The 20,181-nt window shown below is 36.1% G+C and overlaps 1 protein-coding gene across 1 annotated transcript in view; it reads right to left on the bottom strand.

Moving 5' to 3' along the window:
- Positions 1–20,181, bottom strand: part of LOC150087929 (uncharacterized) — a 347,547-nt gene that overhangs the window by 231,596 nt on the left and 95,770 nt on the right. Inside the window, exons 7-10 of the mRNA XM_090369967.1 lie at positions 17,897–18,032; positions 13,693–13,844; positions 11,936–12,199; positions 7,787–9,284 (exon numbers count right to left, since the gene is read on the bottom strand). Coding sequence (XP_090226093.1) covers positions 7,787–9,284; positions 11,936–12,199; positions 13,693–13,844; positions 17,897–18,032 — 2,050 coding nt within the window. The remainder of the gene's footprint in view (positions 1–7,786; positions 9,285–11,935; positions 12,200–13,692; positions 13,845–17,896; positions 18,033–20,181) is intronic.

Raw genomic sequence — 20,181 nt, 5'->3', positions numbered from 1 at the left:
TTCTTTGACATTAAATTTATTGAAGTATACATACAGTATATTAAAAAAGTGTGTACTGTATATTCATAGCTAAATTTTAGGTCAAATCTGTTTATTTGCATTTGTTCCGGAAATTTATGAAAAATTTCAAGGCGGGCTCAGGGTATAAATTTTGGGAATCTCTGCCTTAGTTGTATTGGCACAAATTTCAAACATCCCTACTCATATACTCGAATAGATACTGTAGAATTGTCAAACTTATTAAGAGACTTATAAAAATGTTAAAAATAAAATATTTATCTTCCGCAATCTTATTTATTTCTGGTGAATAGAAATTTTCAAAGAACTACAATTGTTAATACAGTGTGGAGCAAGGAAACTAAATTTTTAAAATCCGGTTCTGTAGGTACCGGTGTGGTGGGGAGGATTGCATTGCCCGACACACTCTTGTCCACATCATGCTATTTAGGAACCATGGAACAGTGGAGTGGTGCAAAACATTCTTTCACCGTCAAAGCAATTTACAAAAAACATAAGTCCACTCGAAATTTGTTTCGCGTTCACATTACGCTTAAGCGTCAAGATCCTGTACCGTTTGCTCATGCCTTTAAAACATAGGTTTGAAGAAACTGCTTCTGCTCTCAAAAAGCCTTGGACTGGAATAAAGCCCGCTTACACCAGAAAAAACATCGCAGCTGTCAGGACCGCTCTCATACGGAGTTCAAAGTATTCTGCTACTCGGCATGCACCATTCTTGAACTTATCCAACAGGTGTGTATAATGAATATTGCGTCAGAACTTATATTTCTATCCTTACAAGGTACAGACAGATATTGCAAGAATTAAAACCTCGTAACCTATAGAAATTGTCAAGAAATGCTAACTCAAATGGATCACGATGAAGATTTTATTCACAATCTAAGATGCCTGATGAAGTTCACTTTCATTTAAATTGTTTTGTGAATAAACAAAACTTTCGTTATTGTTCAGAAAGAAAATCCTCACCAATTCCACCAGTATAACCATTGCAGTGATGCGATATGTAAGTTCTTTTTTTTTTTTTTTTTTTTTTCTTGAAGATGATAATGGAAGGGTAACAACTGTGACGTCAGGCCACTATGCTAACGTATCGCAACTTTTTTTTTTTTTTTTTTGACTGATGAACTAACTACTAGGCTTCAAGTTAATGAGGCCGGTTAGTTTCTACAAGATAGCGCGATGTCTTATACCGTCAGGGGTTAAATGGAAGCTTTGACAGCTTTTTCATAACCACATCATCTCCAAGAATGACATTTCTTGGTCTTCAAGGTCCCCAGACTTGTGAACATGTGACATTTAAGGAACATTTAAAAAAGCAAGGTGTACTCTCATCCCTCACACAATATTGAAAAGCTGGAAAATAGAATTCGTGAAGAAATTGCCAGAACTCCTTTGGAGACGTTATACTGCATTTACGGGAAACATGCGTGGAAGATTAGAAGAAGGCCTGCGCAGAGACAGAGGTCACCTCGAAGATAGTACTGTATCTTCATAAAAATTAACGGCATGCTAAGTTCTTTAAGATGGCATATTTGTAATTTGGCAAATACAAATTCTTTATTTTATTATTGAGTGTTTGAAATAACTCGTTTCTCTGCATATCAAATACAGCTATTTTCTTAATTATTCATAAATAACAGATGTAAAAATTTTATACAGTATTTACAAAAATGTTTATTCGATAATTAAAATTTCATTGCGATATGATGACTGCGTAGATGTTATCAGGAGATGATAAATAAATTACCGTCTAGTTCTTTTAGCAATAAATAGACCTCTAAAATAAGTCATTATTCAATGCATAATCATCTTCGTGGAAGAGAAATCCAATCAATTTTTTTTTTTTTTTTTTTTGTAACTGACACCTTAACTTTAATTCAATATAAATATAAAATTTTCTGTTTCTTTTATCAGAATTAGAGTTAAGCGGCGGAAGAAGTCATTAATTCAATTTACAAATACTCCGTTTTTCTAATACCTGCTGGCCTTGCACGTACAACTAAAATATGCTCACCAGATAATAATATACTATGACAAGGGGGGAAAAACATTATGTATTTGCCATTAATACATACTATGTATAGCTTAATAAGGAGCTAACACTTCCCAGACAACTTTAGTAATATGATTAGTAAATTCCAAATTTAATTAACAGAGTTCCACATGAAATTCCTAAATTAATGTAGGACTAATCTAACTGCAAAACATTATGCATGTGTCAACCAACACCATTCGGGACACAAAAGGGAAGGGTATAAAAATAATAATACTGTACTTGTACAACTACTGCTCTTAGAAAAGCTATCTCAAATACACGAGTTCATAAATTGACAAAGTTTATTCGAGAGGCTCTTTTATTTTTCACTCCATTTTTTAAATTAATAATTGAGTTGTAAATCTGCGTGAGGTCTAGCAAGGTAAAATTCTCAGAGACAAGACGGTCTTCTTCAGTTTGATAATTAGCAGATGAGGCGATATGCCCAAATGTTTAATGAACACAGAGGGACTGATGTGACAGAACTAAACAGAAACAGCAATGGAGGAAAACTTCGTCAAGAGTAGAAGAAATAAGGGCTAAATATCTTTAAAAATTCACTACTAATAATCGCTGATAAGTATAAAGTTCTGAATAGAGTTAATCATAAATATGAAGTAGCCATCAAAAATTTAATTTTATTACCGAAACATCAATCGTAAAAATTTATAAAGCTCAATTACATACGACACATGTACCACTCATGTAACCATACTGAAGTTTTCTTCAAAGCAAACTGCAAACTTTTTATTTTATAATCATTATAAAGTAGATCTACAAAAAACAACTTCAGTGGTTTGGACATGTGAACCGGATGAAACAACACAGGCTGCCTAATGTAGTACTGACAGGAAGAATTGGAGATAAGAGACCACTAGGAAGACCCAAAAGAGAATGGCTCCAATGCTTAAAGGAAAACACAGGCTTTCAGAGTTATCAACAAATGATGCAAGATTCAAGAGACCAACAACAATGGAGGACGAGATCGAAATAGGGACTCAACCCATGCCAAAAGGAAGAGTAGAATGATGAATTATCATAATAATTACAAAACCTTTCTTGAATAATTTTTTTTCATGATTATTGAACTCAAGTTAAGTATCTACAAGGATAAATCACATCTCATTCGAAAAATCTCAACCAGGAATCGAGTTTATGATATCAACAGAATTTAATAAGAGTTAACATTTAAAAACGAAATTAAGTAGTTGATGCGTTTGCGCAAATGACTTACTGACATTGTAAATCAGGATATTATAAGCACAACGATATCAGCTGAAGATAGTTTTAAGTGTGCTTTTGTTTCGCTATAAATGATAATCCAGACAATAAGAGATTTTATTTATTTATTTACTTACTTACTTACTTAGTATTCCCCGATTCTTTTTACAGAAAAATAGAACGAAGCGATACACATGAAGGATATAAATACTTTAAATAATGTCACAGGGAAAATTAGAAACTAGCCACTGAAGGTTAAACTGAAACCTTATTTTTGGCCTTTATAACCAACCCCCATGGCATTCTGAGATCCACTTTATTTACAAATAACACAGAATTCAGCATACCTCCAAGTAAAGTAAAAAAAATTAGAAATATACTAAAATATATAATCATAGTACTATCTCTTAACATTTATAACACGCATTCTCAAATATCTTTGAATACAAGTCGACTTTTTCAACATTTATTACCAAATTATATCATTACTTTAAATCTTACCCAGCAGCACTTTTGTTTACCCATTTCTTTCAAATATTTGTCCAATCCCTCTTTAAAATTTAGGCAACTTCCAACCTCTACAAGAGTAGGTAAGAGTTTATTTCAACAGTCAATCACTCTTTGACTAAAGGAAAATTTTCTGACAATCTACTCTACAATTATCTTCTCTCGATTCGTGCGCCTTGTGTATGTGGGTGGCTTTACCCTTGGCTAAGAGTAAAGCCACCCACAAGGTTTAGTTTAGTCAACATTTTTTTTAAAGATTTACATCTCGATTAGATCAGCCAACAGATGCCTGGTTTCCAAACGCTAACTTACAGAACAAGTCTTTCTCTTGAAAATGATACCTCTTTTCTCCTTATGCAAGCGCTACAGTTGGGTTGGAATGCATGGGAACGGTAAACTTATCAATCGCCAGTGGGTAGCTGTTGTAGGGTTTTAGGCGCATCAGCGACTTAGACCATATTGCGCCGTATATTTACTTTTTTTTATATGGTATATCTGTAAATTGCGCATGTTCTGTGGTTGATTTTCTATTTGCTGGTGAAAACCCTGATTTTCTGGGAGAAAAAAATAAATAAAATAAAAATAAATAATACTGCCTTCGCCTGAGATCGACAAACTCAGCCATGTCGTGAAAAAGGCCCATAAAATTCCCCATTGACGGAACTCGAACTCAGGTTTTTTCCACTCAGTATAAGGAGAGCGGTGATTATACGAAATATATATCAACCTGGGGCTACCCACTTTGTAAAGTCAAGCTCAACGATCCCCAGAAGTTTTCCAAATGTTAGGTAGTCACTGTTGACTACAAGTTCGAGTACATTTGTAACTAATTAATCATATCATCCGAATGTCAAAAGCAATGAAAATATTGTACAGATTGTTTCCGATCGTTAGATATTTTTTTCACAAAACAATTCATGTATTTAATCTTTTTTTAATATTTAATTAATTAATCTTTTTAAATTAAACATTAATCTTTAATCTTATTTTTGTTGCATTCTGGTTGTCAATATTTTTTAATTTGAAAGCCTGCTCTTAACTAATTTTGCTGTCCCTTCTCCGTACCCCTTCCAACAGGCAAGCATCTTTGCTAAAATGGAGTTTCCAAGCATTCAAATAAAAAAATAAATAAGCAACAAAGCTTGTCTCTCTGGTTTCGTAATCTATCTGCTTCTTACAAATATTTATGCAATTAGATAAACCCGACCAGTGTTGAATCCAAGGGGGGAGGGGGTTGCACCGCCGGTGAAATAAAATTCCCCCGGTGAAATTTTTTTTTTTTTTTTTTTTTTTCGTTCAAGGACCTTCAACGTTGAAATTTTCGCCACATTTTTTCTTTAAAATTTCTTCTTACTGCGCTCTTTAGGGACCATATTATCAGTTTACACAATGTTGTTATTATAAAACACGAATTCAATAAATTGTAGTGCACAGCCACTCGGCTCAAAAACTGCATTTAATTTTGATCCCTTTTAACTATATATTCTCGGTATTCTAGATGCCAACCTAAGATGTCACAATTATAAATATTCTATGATGTTCAAAGATGCCAAAAATTTAAATATTCTATCATAAAATCATAATTACTCATGTACAGTATTCCAAAATTCTGTATTCAACCTTTCAGGATGAACGTCCCATGGACTTTGACTTTTTGCTAATGGGTCCGCTTCACACCTTAGAATGTATCTCTCACCCTTCTAGCCAATGGCTGTCTCAGGGGTGTCTCTTCAACAGAGAAATAAATTTAAAATCATAATAATAATAAACACAACAAAAAAAAGCAACTAAGTGTGGTTGGTATTCGAAAACGAATACGTAGAAAATAAATTACTAAAATTCAAAAGACACGAAATTTTCAAAATAATTAAATAGGTAATAAATATTTCTGGCTGCACAAATTGTAACTAAAAGCCACTCTTTCAAGCGTCGGCATTTTCATTTTATGGTTCCCTTTATTTTCACACAAACGGTCTACTTGCGGCTAATTCTTTGTTTGTATATCGCAAACAAGATCAACTGAATCGCAGGCCGTGAATAGGTTCGCCTGAATTGGTCCCTCAGTGACGGATGCTATTGTAATTAGGAAGTGTTCTGCGGCTTTCAGAAGGGCTAAAATATGTCTAATCAGAGAGAGAGAGGAGTGGACTGCTGCCACTATTTCAATTGTCGGCAGTTTCGCTTTGTTTTCAAATTCCCTTTATTTGTTTTTTTTTTTTTTTTCCACAGCGAGAGTCTACTTGTGGCTAATTCTTCCTTTGTATACCGCAAAGAAGACGGTTTGGTCGCAGCCTATAAACAATACATTTTATAATCTTTTTATTATATATATATTTGTACTATAATATTGCAGGATTGCACAAAGATAAGCTTAGAAGGCCCGAATGATTTTTGGAAAAATTAATAAATTCAGTGATTGATACATATGCAAAGAAAAAGCAAGGAAGAATAAAATTATTATAATACTTGCAATGGATTATAATTTGTATGATTTTTTTGCGAATTTTAATCGGCGATTTTCATATCATTAAACTGTGATTATTGTCAGTAATGTGGCTTTTGTGAACTGACTATTAGTATTATTTGCTAAATAATAAATATTTCCTTTTGTTTCCTCATATTCTCTTATTATAACATTCATAAATATACATATGTTGTAAATATTAAATAACAATTTTAAAAAAATATACACATATACTGCATGTACCCCCAAAGTTTGATTCTTCCCCCCTCCGGTACAAACGCTCTGGTTTCGACCCGACTCTACAGGCAAGATGATAACTTATTACTCCTTAACTAAAAACAAATTTTCTTGCACTCCATCTACAATTATCTTATCTTAATATGAATCTATATTCCCTTTACATCAACATACGGAGAGAAAATATGTTCCCATTTGAGGCCTTTAAGCACACCAATCTGATCCTTACGCACGCACATGCCTACTTTCCGAACTTTGTAGCTTGCTTAAGCTACAAAACCAGCGACCATACTAACCTCGTGTGATAAGGTCGGAAACGTGTTTTCAAAACTAAAAACGTAATAAATAAAAGTGAAAATTATAAACGTTGGAGCGTTAAAAATCAGCGATTATCAGGCATCCACGAAATGCAATTAACAAAATAGCAATACAATTAATCATTAATATTGGATCTTCCTCTTTTTTTTTTTTAATTTATGCCGTTAACTTCTAAAATCATGAAAGTTGGATCCACGGTTGGCGAAAACTGAAAAAAAAAAAAAAAAAAACTCGGAAGGATGTACAAGTAAAGCCTTGTAAGTCGCTAATTTATTTTTCTATATGATGTGGATCAGTTTGGGCTCTATTATTATATAAATAATCTTTTTAAGTGTGCAGATGGAAGAGGTATAAATATTTATTTCCCGGCTAGGATCATTTTTTATATTTTTTTCATAAGTTAGCTATCTAGTAAATTCACAATGTGCGACTGGAAATATATTATTTAAATGAAACTCGATTTCAAAAAATAATGGGTGTTCCCCACAAGCATTCGCAGAACAAGAAATGCTTCTTGAACGACACATTAGGACGTATCTCCATTAATATTAAATATTATTTAAATGTCTGAAAACATCTTATACAGTTGTCTGTAAATCATTTTCTCTTGTAATATCCGCCCAAATTCAGTAAATTGGGATGAACATAAGAATGAACGGGTAGCCACGAAGTCTATCAATAAATGCTATCACTATATCCGATATAAAATGGAATTTGTAATAGTGCAAAAACTATGAAATGACTGGTGGCGTCATCTAGTGACAAATGGCCGTTATACAGAATTATTTTTTCTGAACTCATTTGTTATACGGAAAGGAATCCTTCGTATAACGTATAAAAAAAAAAAATTTAAAAAACAGAGAGATAAGGGATAACAACAAGTAATTTCACCGAGAACATTGCGAAAAATGTTTTTAACTATGATAAGTGCGAACGCACGTTTCTTCACAAAAAACAAACAAAAACAAATCTCGGTTTTTACTAACCTGTTATCGTTATTCCTCGTCCGCTCTCTGTACGTGAGATTTTTCTGGTCATTTGCTTTCCTCTCACATATTATGGACCCACCTTCGCTCATGTACCCTCGGGCAATGTCATCCACCTTTGAATTACACGTCTTCAATTCCTCTCTGTCACTTACGTAGCCAGAAAGCAAGTCTAGAGTTTTCACTTTTGACATATGGTTTCCTTTTACGTCCTGGACACAAACTTCACGTTTTCGAGTTGTTACAGCGTCTAGGGGCGATTCCTTACTGACTGACATCACTGTCTTTAAATTTTCGTACTTGACATCGTCTTGCGTTTTTTGTAAGTGTAAGCCGGCAGGGTGCTTCGGATGAAAAATATGACCTGGAACCAGAGGGTGTATTCTCCGACCATAGCCGTAAGAGGTCCTAGGCAATGGCTGCATTGGTTTGATATGATCTACAATATCATCAACATCTTCTAATTTTTTTGGACTTGACTCTTTACTGTCTGCATTTTTGGCACAGTCTGAAGATAACCCCTTTCCTCCATCTTTATTACTGACATCGTTCTGTGATGTTTCTTTACTCTCAACTGTTTCTTGACTCTTGGTACGTAGTTTGGTTTTAGAATGATCAAAGTGGTTTAAACTCGTTTTAGATGTGGTAGTATCCTTTGGGGGTGGTTGGGAAGGTAATGCCTGTTGCTTTGGTACTGCATCTGTTACGCCTTGCGTTTCATCTTTACTTTTTTTGCCGTTCTGCACTTCTGTTTTTTCCGATGCTAGAGACACCTGCTGGGAAATTGTGTCATCAGCCTTTTTTGATGCTACAGATACCTTCTGGGGAACTGTGTCACTTGTTTTTTCCATTGTTAGCGACACCTGCTGGGTACCTGTACGGGCAGTATTAGCATGATTTGAATTATTCTTGGATTCCGAAAGTGATTTTGCTTCTGAGGATGGAAGGCAGCTATTCTGGCATATCGAAATGTTGACGTAGGTTCCAGTATCTTGAGAATTGGTTTCAACACTGCATGTTCCCTCTGTAGTTTTCTTCTTTTTAAGAGTGTTTGTAACTGCTTTTTTGGTATCTTTTGGAATCTTTGAAAGCTCTTTTGGCGTGTCTCCACTTGTGGGCATTACAATACTGGAAGTAGGACTGCTGGAGTTAGTTGGGGAAACATTCAGCGCACCTCTTGCTTTATTCAGAGAAATGTCTCCAGTATTTCGGTTGCTGTTTCGATCTGTGGAATGGCCGGAGTCTTGTTTTCCTTGGGTACGGGATACGAAGTGTTTTCTAGTGGCTGGTCTGGATATCTTTGACAAATCCGAAGAACTGCGCGAATGCTTACTACTGACAGTTGGAACTTGCTTTGATTCTCTTTGCAGACTTTGGGCCATCGCTTCGTCCCTGGGTTTTCTTGGATTCTTAGCGTCTCCCTTTTGATTTGAACCTACTTCTACTTCGCCTCGATGGTGCAGTCGATTTTCGACTAATTTTTCATCTCCAACTTCCGCTAAAATAAACAGAAAAAAAAACACTGCAATGTTAATTTTGCATCTTATATTTCTTTATAATATAGAAATAAAAGTACAATATGCATTATCTCTTAGGTTTATTAAATACTATACGTTTACTATATTTAAGATTAGTTTAAATTAAAACATACAAAACTGTATTCTATACATGCAGGAAAATAAAATACTGCACTTGGCAAAAAAAGAAAAAGTAGCTTCAGGAGAGTGATAGCAATGTTATTCACTCACTCACGACACAGGTGAATAACTCTTATGAGTATTACAAATGGCAGGACAGTAATATAGAGAAAAGTTAATAGTACTTGAAGAAAATATCAGTGAAATACAGCATAAAGTTAAAAAAGAAAAAGTACCTCGAGAATAATTTATTATTTAAATTATTTGAAAGTAAATTAGCTCTTCTTCTTTAACAGAATTTTCATGACAGTTATTAAATTCCACAGAACACTGGTGGGTTTAGAAGCTAGAGAAGGAAATCAGCAAGTGAGGGAAGGGAAGTTGTCCTCTCTCTCTCTCTCTCCCCCTTCTCTTTTGTTTCTTGTCAGTAACCTTGACGAAGTAACCTACTTGTACGTATATTGTCTACGCCCGTTACCAACGTGTTTCAACATTTTCGCAATCCTTCCCCCACCCTTCGTTCCCGGTATTTGTCACTCCACTAATACAGCACGCTTTTGCCGCCTTAGCAAAGTTCCTGCGTCTTAAGCACGTGATCATTGTGACGTCACGTCTGTTTTTCAGTTAAATACTGTGTTTTTTTTTTTTTTTTTTTTTTTTTTTTTTTGATTTGATAGTTGTTGGCGCATCGGCTTCTGTGGCCATATTGCACCTCCCAAGGTTTTTGCAGTACTTTGATCCAAGCCCGAGGCGGGAATCGAACCCGCGACCTTTGGGTTGCCGGGCAGGTACTTTACCCACTCGGCTAGCCCGGTCGGCTAAATACTGTGTAGCTCCAGTATAATTACATCAAGTGTTCTTAAGAAGAATAGGCGTAATTATCTTTTTAAATGTGCTTTATTAAAATACTGGTTTTATTTCTACATATTATTATTTTACCAAAATTGAAACATGGATGATCCCACCCCTGTACAGCCAATCAGCTAGAGGGAGTGTCTTTTAATAGATAAACAATACACAGGATATACAATAGTTTACAGATTGATAGGTCCTCAAGGTTAATACAGCGGATATATCACCACCTCCCACAGGAAATTGTAGTTTCGTCCGATTAAGCGATTTGCATATTACTGTACATTATTTTATACAGTTATACTGCAGGGTCGGTTCGGCAGGTGACATTTTAGGTATACAGTTTCGGAATTATGAAATCCCATTTTGTATTTTATCATTTTTCTTTTTGTAAAGAAATGTCTTGGTTTTAGAAAAAAAAATAAAGTTTCTGATTGTTGCTTCACCAGTCCCGTTTATTTTGTATCTGCTGATTAAGCTAGGTTTTTCCATCTGCAGTTAACATTATATGAAAGTTAATATGTATGAAAGCTAAACACTCCATTTAGTAGTAATAGAAATTATACAGTCTTTATTAAAAACGTATCACTGGGTATAATCGATAATGTCCATCTAGAAAATAGTGTCCAAACGAAATTGCAGCTTCCTGCTCACCCAGTCTCGTGGAAATGGTTCGTTGAACGAAATCCCACACCGTGCAGAAAAGGCTCCAGTTTGAATCTCTTCAATGACGCGAGGAATTTTATCAGAATTTTTCATAACATGGCTTAGTTAGTTGGTTTCTGCTGATGGTTGTATGTTTTTTTTTTTTTTTTAACCGGAAACTGTTTACTGACCTGACACCTCATAGCCTCAGTTGCTTTGGAGCCTTACACACACCTAACAAGACTGATTATGCAATATAGACTAATATCTAAAAATAATTTTGTTTCACATCAAGGAAATTAATGCCCAAGATGTACTGGTTTATAATGAAAAAAATATATATATAATAAATAATCTTTATTGGAAAATTAGAAATGGAACTGTACAGCCTATATTGTAAATACGACTACAGAAGCATTCGCTAAAGGGAAAAAAAAAAAAAATAGAAGTTTTGAAAGGTACAGTAAAAGAAGTTATGATCACACCCTTTACTACGTTTTCCACTTTTTTGAATTATTATTTTTATTTTCCACCTCTCGGCACTCACACTTTCTATGCACTTCAATTTTCGTATTAATGCGTGATAAAAAAAATTAAACATTAATAACATTATTTTCAACAGTTAATATAAGTATCTACTTGTACCATGTTTCCGAATGTGAGATTTCTTAAAAAAAAAAAAAAAACAAACAACACTCAGAAAAAATATTTTACTTTTGTAGTACGTCTTTAAAAAATTTTAATTTAATTAATTTATAATTTTAATTCAAAAAATTGGATATTTTACTAATTATCATTGATTTTAAAGTTCATACGAAAATAAAACAGAAATTTATATTTCAGAAGACTGCAGCAGAATTTATTTATACAAATAATAATTCTTTTGATAAATAATTATGTATTTATCAGTTGAAATCCACGGATCACAATTTGTACACTTAGAACGGATGATCATAGACTAAAAGCACGCAATGGTAATTAAATGCATATCTTTAATTATGCAAAAAGTGCTTACCTTTAATTTCTTTTAAGTCATCTGTTAGTTTTTTTGGTGTACTTTTAGAAGGTGGTCTTAAACGTGTACTCCCGGTGCTTGAAGTAGGTAAGCAAGGTAATAATGTTTTGGCAAGTGGCGAAGGCGATAAATCATCATTTGCTGGGACGTCAGGTTTCGCTTCATCAGACGGACTGGGAGTTGTCTCGCCTTGCTTAGGTCGGTTGGAGCAATTGCCCTTCGGATGATTTCGTTTGTTAACATCTGCAGGAAATGATGAAATGGCTAAGGTCAAGGAATGTAATTATTAGTCATTACAGCTGTCTTAAATCAGTTACGCATGAAAAATAAGGAAATTAAGCTTTTTATTATCGAGTAAAATAAACAAAAATCAATAATTTATTGTAAAGAAATGCAATGGTGTTTAATGTATTTTGCAAAAGATCGTTTAAAAAATGTCAACAGAGAGATTAAAATGTAATTATCGAAGATAAGTTAGCGTGGAATATGCGGGACGTTCAAATTTTAAAACTGCCAAGCATATAAAAAGCGAATAGCAAAATAATTTAATCTCGAACTTAAGCTCGTTAATTTTGGAAGCACTCTGTAATTAATAAAGAATAGAGCTCCAAGAGATTTTATATAATCAGAATAATAATATTTTATACATTAATAATTAGAGATTTTAATTAATAATAATTTAAACAATTACTTACAGTTATTAACAAATTATTTAAATACAGAATCATTATTAAAGCTCATACTGAACATTTTTTCTTTTAGCAGACAACCCGATCGGTTAAATTTCTTCGCTTTCACCGTGCTAACGGTAAATGTCATTAGTACGTACCACATTACGATAGTTTTGCCAATGCTTACATCAAGCTGTCTACTTTTTAAAAGGTTAATTGATGACTGAACAACGTAATGCTAAGAATGATATAAAGACGATGACACTACCATCATCAGGGATGACTTATTACACCCCTAGCAATGATCAGTTTGTTCCAACCGGCGCAATTTACGATACGAAGCGGAGTCGAGCCGAACTTAAGTGTTTTCATAATTGCCCCGGCCAAATGTTCTTATCACAAGAGCTTAACTGCAAATAGTTTTATCAATATAAGTTGAATACTTCGGGGGGAACTTCCCTGTGCCCCCATAGAATAAAGAGAATGGGTTCATCAAATAACAATTAAGTAACTCTGCTTCTTAAATCTGATTGGTCGAGCTAACTGACCACTAACTACTGTATATTACAAGATAGAAAAATGATCAAATGAATCATAGGGATAATTATTGCCAACATAAGACACAATCTTATCGCGTTTTTGGAGTTAAAGTTTGTCAGACCTAGAATTAAAATGGTGTTCTTGATATTAGAAATGTTTGAGCACGATGGCTGAGGCTGTATCCTATCCTCACCACAAAAGAAATACCGGTTCTGGTGGAAGATTCTCTATTCTTCCTGACTTTCATTATTCAAACATTTTAATGTTTCATTTAAAATGAGGAAGGAAAAGCAAAAATAAAACAAGCGATTTGGGTCTGTTTCTTTTTCATATATTACACTAATTCCAACAGAATTTATATTTTTCAGCTTTTTTTTTTTTTTTTTTTTTTTTTTGGGGGGTGTCATATGTAGATGAAACTTGCACGAGCAAAGGATCATTATGCAAGAGGGTATTCATTTTCACAGTAATTAGATGTTTTTCCTAAGAAGAAAAAACATCTAGTTATCATTCTTAATGTTATCTAGTGGGAACAAACTACATTACCTTTTCCAAGCTCCGCCTGTTTTTCTTTTTGCAATTTTTGCTTCGAGTTTAAACTTTTAATATTCTTTCCTTGGTAAGCTGCAGCTGGAATACCTTCATTTGCTTTTACTGGGAGATGAGACACAGAAGATGAAGAGGAAGTTGATGATGGCCTAAAATTAACGAAGAAATTTTAATTTCAAAAATTTTATTTTTCTAATATTTCAAATAAGAACATTTTTTAACTCACTCAAAGGTTATATTTCTAATAAAGACCTACTCGTGACCAAGAACTGTTTATATCAGTACGTATAACTGTGTAAACAGTGATTATAATTTGCCGTCGGAAACAGCGCTTGACGGATTTCCAGGTTGCCTGAAATTGCGAAGGACATTCCGTGTAATGAAAACTTAGGAAGGAAGACCGATTTCAACGTATATGGTTGCGCTCTTAGTAGTGTATAGTGTTTCTTCTCATGAGTTATCGAATACAGTACTGTATACTAAAAGCAACTTACAGCCATATCAATTTGATGGACACAGCGCGCTCAGGGTTATCTTTATCCATAGGTGCCGGCCCTCAGAACCAGTGCTGTAGTGAGGGTATACGCGGCTATACACCGTATACCTTCTGTTTTTTGAAAGACTCGAAAAAAGAAATATTATTAAAATATTTACTGAAAATATTAAAAAATAAATTTATTAGAATTTGATTCCTAGGCAATCCTTATAGTTTTATTATTTTTAATATACACTGTCCTACCATTAATATCCGGACACCCCCTCCATGGATGGGGAAACCAGTCCTATGCATGCAACACGTCACAGAACCTGCAAAATTGCAAAAGTGGGATGCAAGATGACACGATCAACAGAATTAGCTCAACAGTTCAACTGAATTGATCACCTCAACAAATGCTAGATGTCGATTAACATGGTATTAGGAGGGCGAATCCTTGACTGTAGAGCAGTGGAAAACAGTCCTATATATACAAACGAGTCGAGGTTCGCACTCTACCAGTCTGATGGCCGTTCCTGTATGTGGTGAATGCCAGGGAAACAGTTCCTTCCTGACTGTATCTTCCCAACAATGAAGTTTGGTGGAAGCAGTGTCATTATGGGGCTCCTTTCATGGTTTGGCTTGGGCCCATTAGTCGTTATCGACAAAACCACGAATGCTGTGCAATACCAGGACATCCTGGACAATTATGCACTTCCAATGTTATGGAAATACTTCGGGGAAGGTCCATACTTGAATCAGCAAGACAACACGCCATGCCATACTGCTCGGGTCGTAACAGAGTGATTTGAGGACATGGGTGTGGAAAGGTTGGATTGGCCAGCAAAGAGTATTGATCTGAACCCTATCGAGCATCTTTGGATATTGGATCGTCGTATTGGATTAACATGGTATTAGGAGGTATTAGGACACTGCCTCCACCAAACTTCATTGTTGGGAGGATACAGTAAGGGAGGAACTTTGGGCGATCTCGACGATCCAGGAACAGTATTGGATCGTCGAGATCGCCCAAAGGACAAGGCCGAACTAGTGGCTGCGTTAAAGGCCGAGTGGAGGAACATATCACCTGACATTTATAAAAAGCTGGTTGAGAGTATGCCGCGAAGATTTAAGGTAGTCATAAAAGCAAAAGGTTTCTGCACAAAATATTAAATGACACAATAAAAGCTCTTTTTTGTCTAAAGGCAGGTGTCCGGATATTAATGTTAGGGCAGTGTATATGCCGTATGTATAAGTAAGTAAATATGCCGTGTGTATGTGTGTGCACACACACATACACACAAACACACACACACACACACACACACACACACACACACACACACACACACAGACGCTATATATCCTCTGGAATTCGATTAATTAGCATAGTATACTCTTTGCATACGTAACACTCACAAAGTATACCTTCTGCTAATTTTACAACTAAAGCACTGCTCAGAATTCTTCGAGAAAGTTGGCATAGATCAATTCCTTTCTGTAATTTGTATTTTCCGGACTATAAGACGTACCCAGGCTTTAGAAGGTGAATTTTGGTAATAATTGATAATCACACACACCATTGCTTTTTTTTGTTTGTTTGTTTTATGCCTTTAAAGGAATAAACTTTCAGTTGTAGATATGTGGCGTTAATGCTATTGTAAAAGTTATCAATTAAACATTATACACACATTGTTTGAATTAGGGCATGATCCTTTAAATTTTTGGGTTTGTGTATGACGTGTAATTTATATTTTGAATGGAAGGAATTTCGGGCATTAAGGCCTAACGGTGCTGTCCAGCAATTTGGTGTGCTAGCAGAAGCTGGTTCGCCTAAAGATTTATGTTATAAAATTAAATTAAATTAAAAAGCAATTTAAAAAGGAATATAAAAGGTTGAAGGAAATGAAAAAATTAAAATAAGATAAGGCTAAAGGATTATAAAAACAATTTGAAATATGAATACACAATGGAATAAAAGGTTAGAGAAGAAGGAAAAGGGAAAAAACGGAGGGGGGAAATTGAAAAAATTACATTCATCCACTTGGCCAGCTCTCCGCTACTTCGTTAGGGGCTTTGAACGCACAGATAGCCATATTAAATGAATGTCTCATACATACCCATTTCTGTAGTCCCAATAACAGTTTTACTAAATTCATTATCCATTTTTAGTTGTGTATCCTAATTATAATAAAATGTGACTTAAAATTAAATTTAAATTTACTTTAGATTGGTATTTACAGCAAACTGAGATTAGGACCCAAAGCCCAACGGGTATGCATCAGAATAAAGTACAGCAGTATTTACCTGCGATCATTGTGAGTGGCGGTCAGTATGAGAATACTGTGTGGGTGTGTGTGTGTGTGTCTGTGTGTGTCTGTATATATATATATATATTTAGTATCATCAAGAACATATTGCTGATCCTACATTTTTCGAAAGACTTCGGGTTTTTAGCAGGGAATTTTAGGCAACACTTCCCAGGAAAAAAAATGCATCGTATGGTACGGAAATTTTATTTTTCCCTCGCACAGTTCTGGATATCACTCATTTCAGCGCTTCGATTTTCTTCTATCTACAGGTCTCTAAAGGGACAAACTTTAATTTTAAGCATCCTGTACACATTAAAAATGTAAAACGAAATGTCCTTAGTGTGGTTAGTAGTTATGAATAAGTTGCATCATTCTGGAGGCCTGTAAACTGAAAATGTTTAATCATACAGGACTGAAATTTGAAATGGAGAAAAACCAAACCAAAAATGGCAAAATTATTATACTGTTTATTAAACCAATTGATTTTGCTCTTACAGACAGCCATTAAAACAAGAGGGGTACACTCAATACAGTAAGAGAACATTACAAAACAAAAATGTACAAAAGGCATAAAAAAAAAAAAAAAAAAAACAAACACAAGTTAGGGCTAAATCACCAATCACATTCTTTAAAACTGATTTTATTAATAAACGGAAAGTGAAGTTAAAAGTCCATTGAATCGGTGGGGATTCACCGGATAGCGCCGATCCTAGGCACTGGTTCATAATTACCTTTGCTCCACGTAAAGCACGGTTTCACAAGATAGGGATGCATCACATACTGCGAGAAGAGGATTGCCACCTATTAGTCTTATCGATGACACTGAGGCGTACTAATGAAGATGCGGGAAGGAAATGATTCAGACCTTCCGCCAGGCCGTCAATCATGAGTCCAATCCAACCCTTATGAGGAAAATGCAGGCCGCACGACTATGTGTGGTAATCAAGAAGCTAGAGTTCAACGTGTGTTACGTTTCCCTTAACTTTTGGATCCTATAAACTCTACTCTCGCAAAACTTGTTGAGGTCAATTCCCAGGCAGTTTATTTTCGGAACTAGTTCCAAAAAGTGATAGCAGGCGAATGTGCGCCCTGTACATAATAATTATGCCATCAGCTAACATGCATGATAAAGGGCCGACCATACACGTGCAGCCACCCAGCAGACCATAACAATAGCAATGCAATTCCTCGGCTGCTTCCAGAACATCATCATCTGAAAGGATTACAAAGAGAATTTCTTCCAATATAAGTTGAATAACATAAAGAAGTGTGAAGTAGCAGGTATTTAGCTTGTAGCTATTGTTCGTACTATATTATCATGGGAAAGGAATGCCAAAATGGTTGGAGTAAGCCCAGCAACAATTATATAAGTTATAACTAGGATTTTAATTAGATTATTTATAAATACAATTACCTTGAATCCAGTCGATCTCCCGAAGCTGCTGCACGAACAGCTGGCTTTGTTTGAGGAATCAGAGATAGAAACGTCGCTACTTGTTGTGCGGCGACCTTTGTGCTAATTGGAGTAGGGCCGGGTATAGAAGACGAACCTATCCAAACGAAAAAAAAAATGTGAGATTATAGCATTTAATGGGAGAGCCAATATGGCTGCCTTACTAGTTGGACGTGCTGATCAACGCTCATGAAAAATGTCCTTAAATATGCGTTTTAATTATAGTTATTGTCCCAAAAAGTGCTCTCACCTAAAGAAGTCAACTAGTGGACTCCCATGGTAAAAAAATTTTAAATTTCAACTGGGAATTTAGCAGGCTATTTGCGTTATCATCTATATTTTTTGTTTGCGAGACCACAGTGGTCACCATGTGGCTGGCATCAAGGATATAGAGAGGCGGCCACGTAAATACCCTGCATTTGACTGGGAAGGTGTCCCAACTTGTGCCAAACCCGAGCTGCAAGAGCGCTCCATCATCTGTGCTGAATTACCGTTGCTATGCTAGTGAAACATATATTTTGTGTCTTTCCCCTCCTCTGCAATAGACATACCGTGGACAGAATGGATCTTAGCAAATATACATGTAGTGCAAAAACTGATGTCACCACTGTTATCGGCGCCAACAAAAACCCCCGGAGAAAGTAACCCAGTTTTCCTAGGGCCACTTATATACTAGGCTGTTCCCCCCCCCCCCTCCCATACTGCCAGTGGGAGGGAGAGTCCAAATCTTCGCCTGCAGATAACACGGCAACAAATATACCCACGGACTAGTGGTTTATATCCTCCAACAGCTCTCAGAGCCCTCTAACAAAACAACGCGTCTAGAACTCATTAATCCGGATAACTTCGAAAATCCGAAATGGATACAAACATGGTGGGAGAACCACACGAAAAAGACAGTGACCAGCATGAGGTGCTACAACTTGATTCTGACTGCGAACAAGTTAACCCTGAACACCAATTCCATACTCAAGAAGTTAAACCGACACTTTTGGCTAAAAGAAAAATAAAAATCAAATAGTCTCTAATTCGGACAGAGCAACTAAAAGCCAGAGCCAACCAAAGGACGCTCATGATGATCCTGGCTCCCTACAACCAGGAAAACGATTTGAAACCAAGCCGAAGGATTCCCCCCTGTACCCTGCACTCCCAGAGGGACCCCCCCCCTGGATCAAGCACGCACTCTCAAGATAGCCCTAGAAGACCTCTTCTAGGACCTATTTAGGGACCAGAGCAACAGAATCTTTGCAGGCCTCAGAGGCCAAATTGTTACTTTATGGAATAAAATGGAGTGCGTTTTATTCCAAACATACTTAGAATCTGAAATAGCCACAGCTAAACTGGAGGCTTATAAGGAAGGAGGAGCAAAAAAAAATGCCACAGCGCGCTCCCTCCTATGCAGATTCGCTGAGGACACCGGCTCAGTGTGACCACACAGCCACCCAACCAATACAAGCCAAGGAGAAATCCACCACTCGGCCACCTAACCTTGTAGTGTTGAGACCCCTTAATAAACAGGACAAACATTCTAGTGAAGGCATTAAGCAGGTAATAATTCATAAACTCTCCGATGACCTAAGGATCGCGAAAATAAAATCTGTGCGAAAGACAAGGAATCCAGGGGTGGTCATCGAAACAGAGACTACAGAGGAAATAAACGAAATAATAGCCAACCACAAGATCGCAACCCTGGGGCTCAGAGCTGAACCCCCAAGAAGGAAGGGGCCCTCCATCCTTATATACGACCTAGATAAGGATATCAAACCCGAGGAGATCGCAAGAGAACTGTTTGACAGAAATCTGTCCAAACATTTGCCAGATCAAAATCTAAATGATTATGTGACACCCAAGCACACCATCAAGACCAAGTCCTCGAGCACAGTCAACTGGTCTGCAGAACTGAGCCCGGTAGCTTGGCAAATACTTATAAATCAGACTAGAGTTTATATACACTGGGGTAGCCACCGATTCCGCGAACATGTGGCTATCATCAAATGCTACAACTGCTACAAGTTCGGACACACGTCGCACACATGCTCCCAGGCTGTGCGAACCTGCTCCCACTGCGCTGGCAAGGGCCATAACTTTATCGACTGCCCAAATAAGAGCACAGACGCCGTTTGTGCTAACTGCAGAAGTCAGAAAATGGATGCCTCCCATTCCCTCAGAGACAGCATGTGTCCCATATACCAAAAATACAAGAGCTTGACCCAATCCAGAACAGATTATGGCACCACACCATAAAC

The sequence above is a fragment of the Mastigoproctus giganteus genome, chromosome 3 (assembly GCF_048544385.1).
Source record: "Mastigoproctus giganteus isolate SK-2022 chromosome 3, ASM4854438v1, whole genome shotgun sequence".
Lineage (NCBI taxonomy): Eukaryota > Metazoa > Arthropoda > Arachnida > Uropygi > Thelyphonidae > Mastigoproctus > Mastigoproctus giganteus.
Note: the sequence above shows the minus strand (reverse complement) of the source record. Positions and strands in the feature narration are given on the sequence as shown.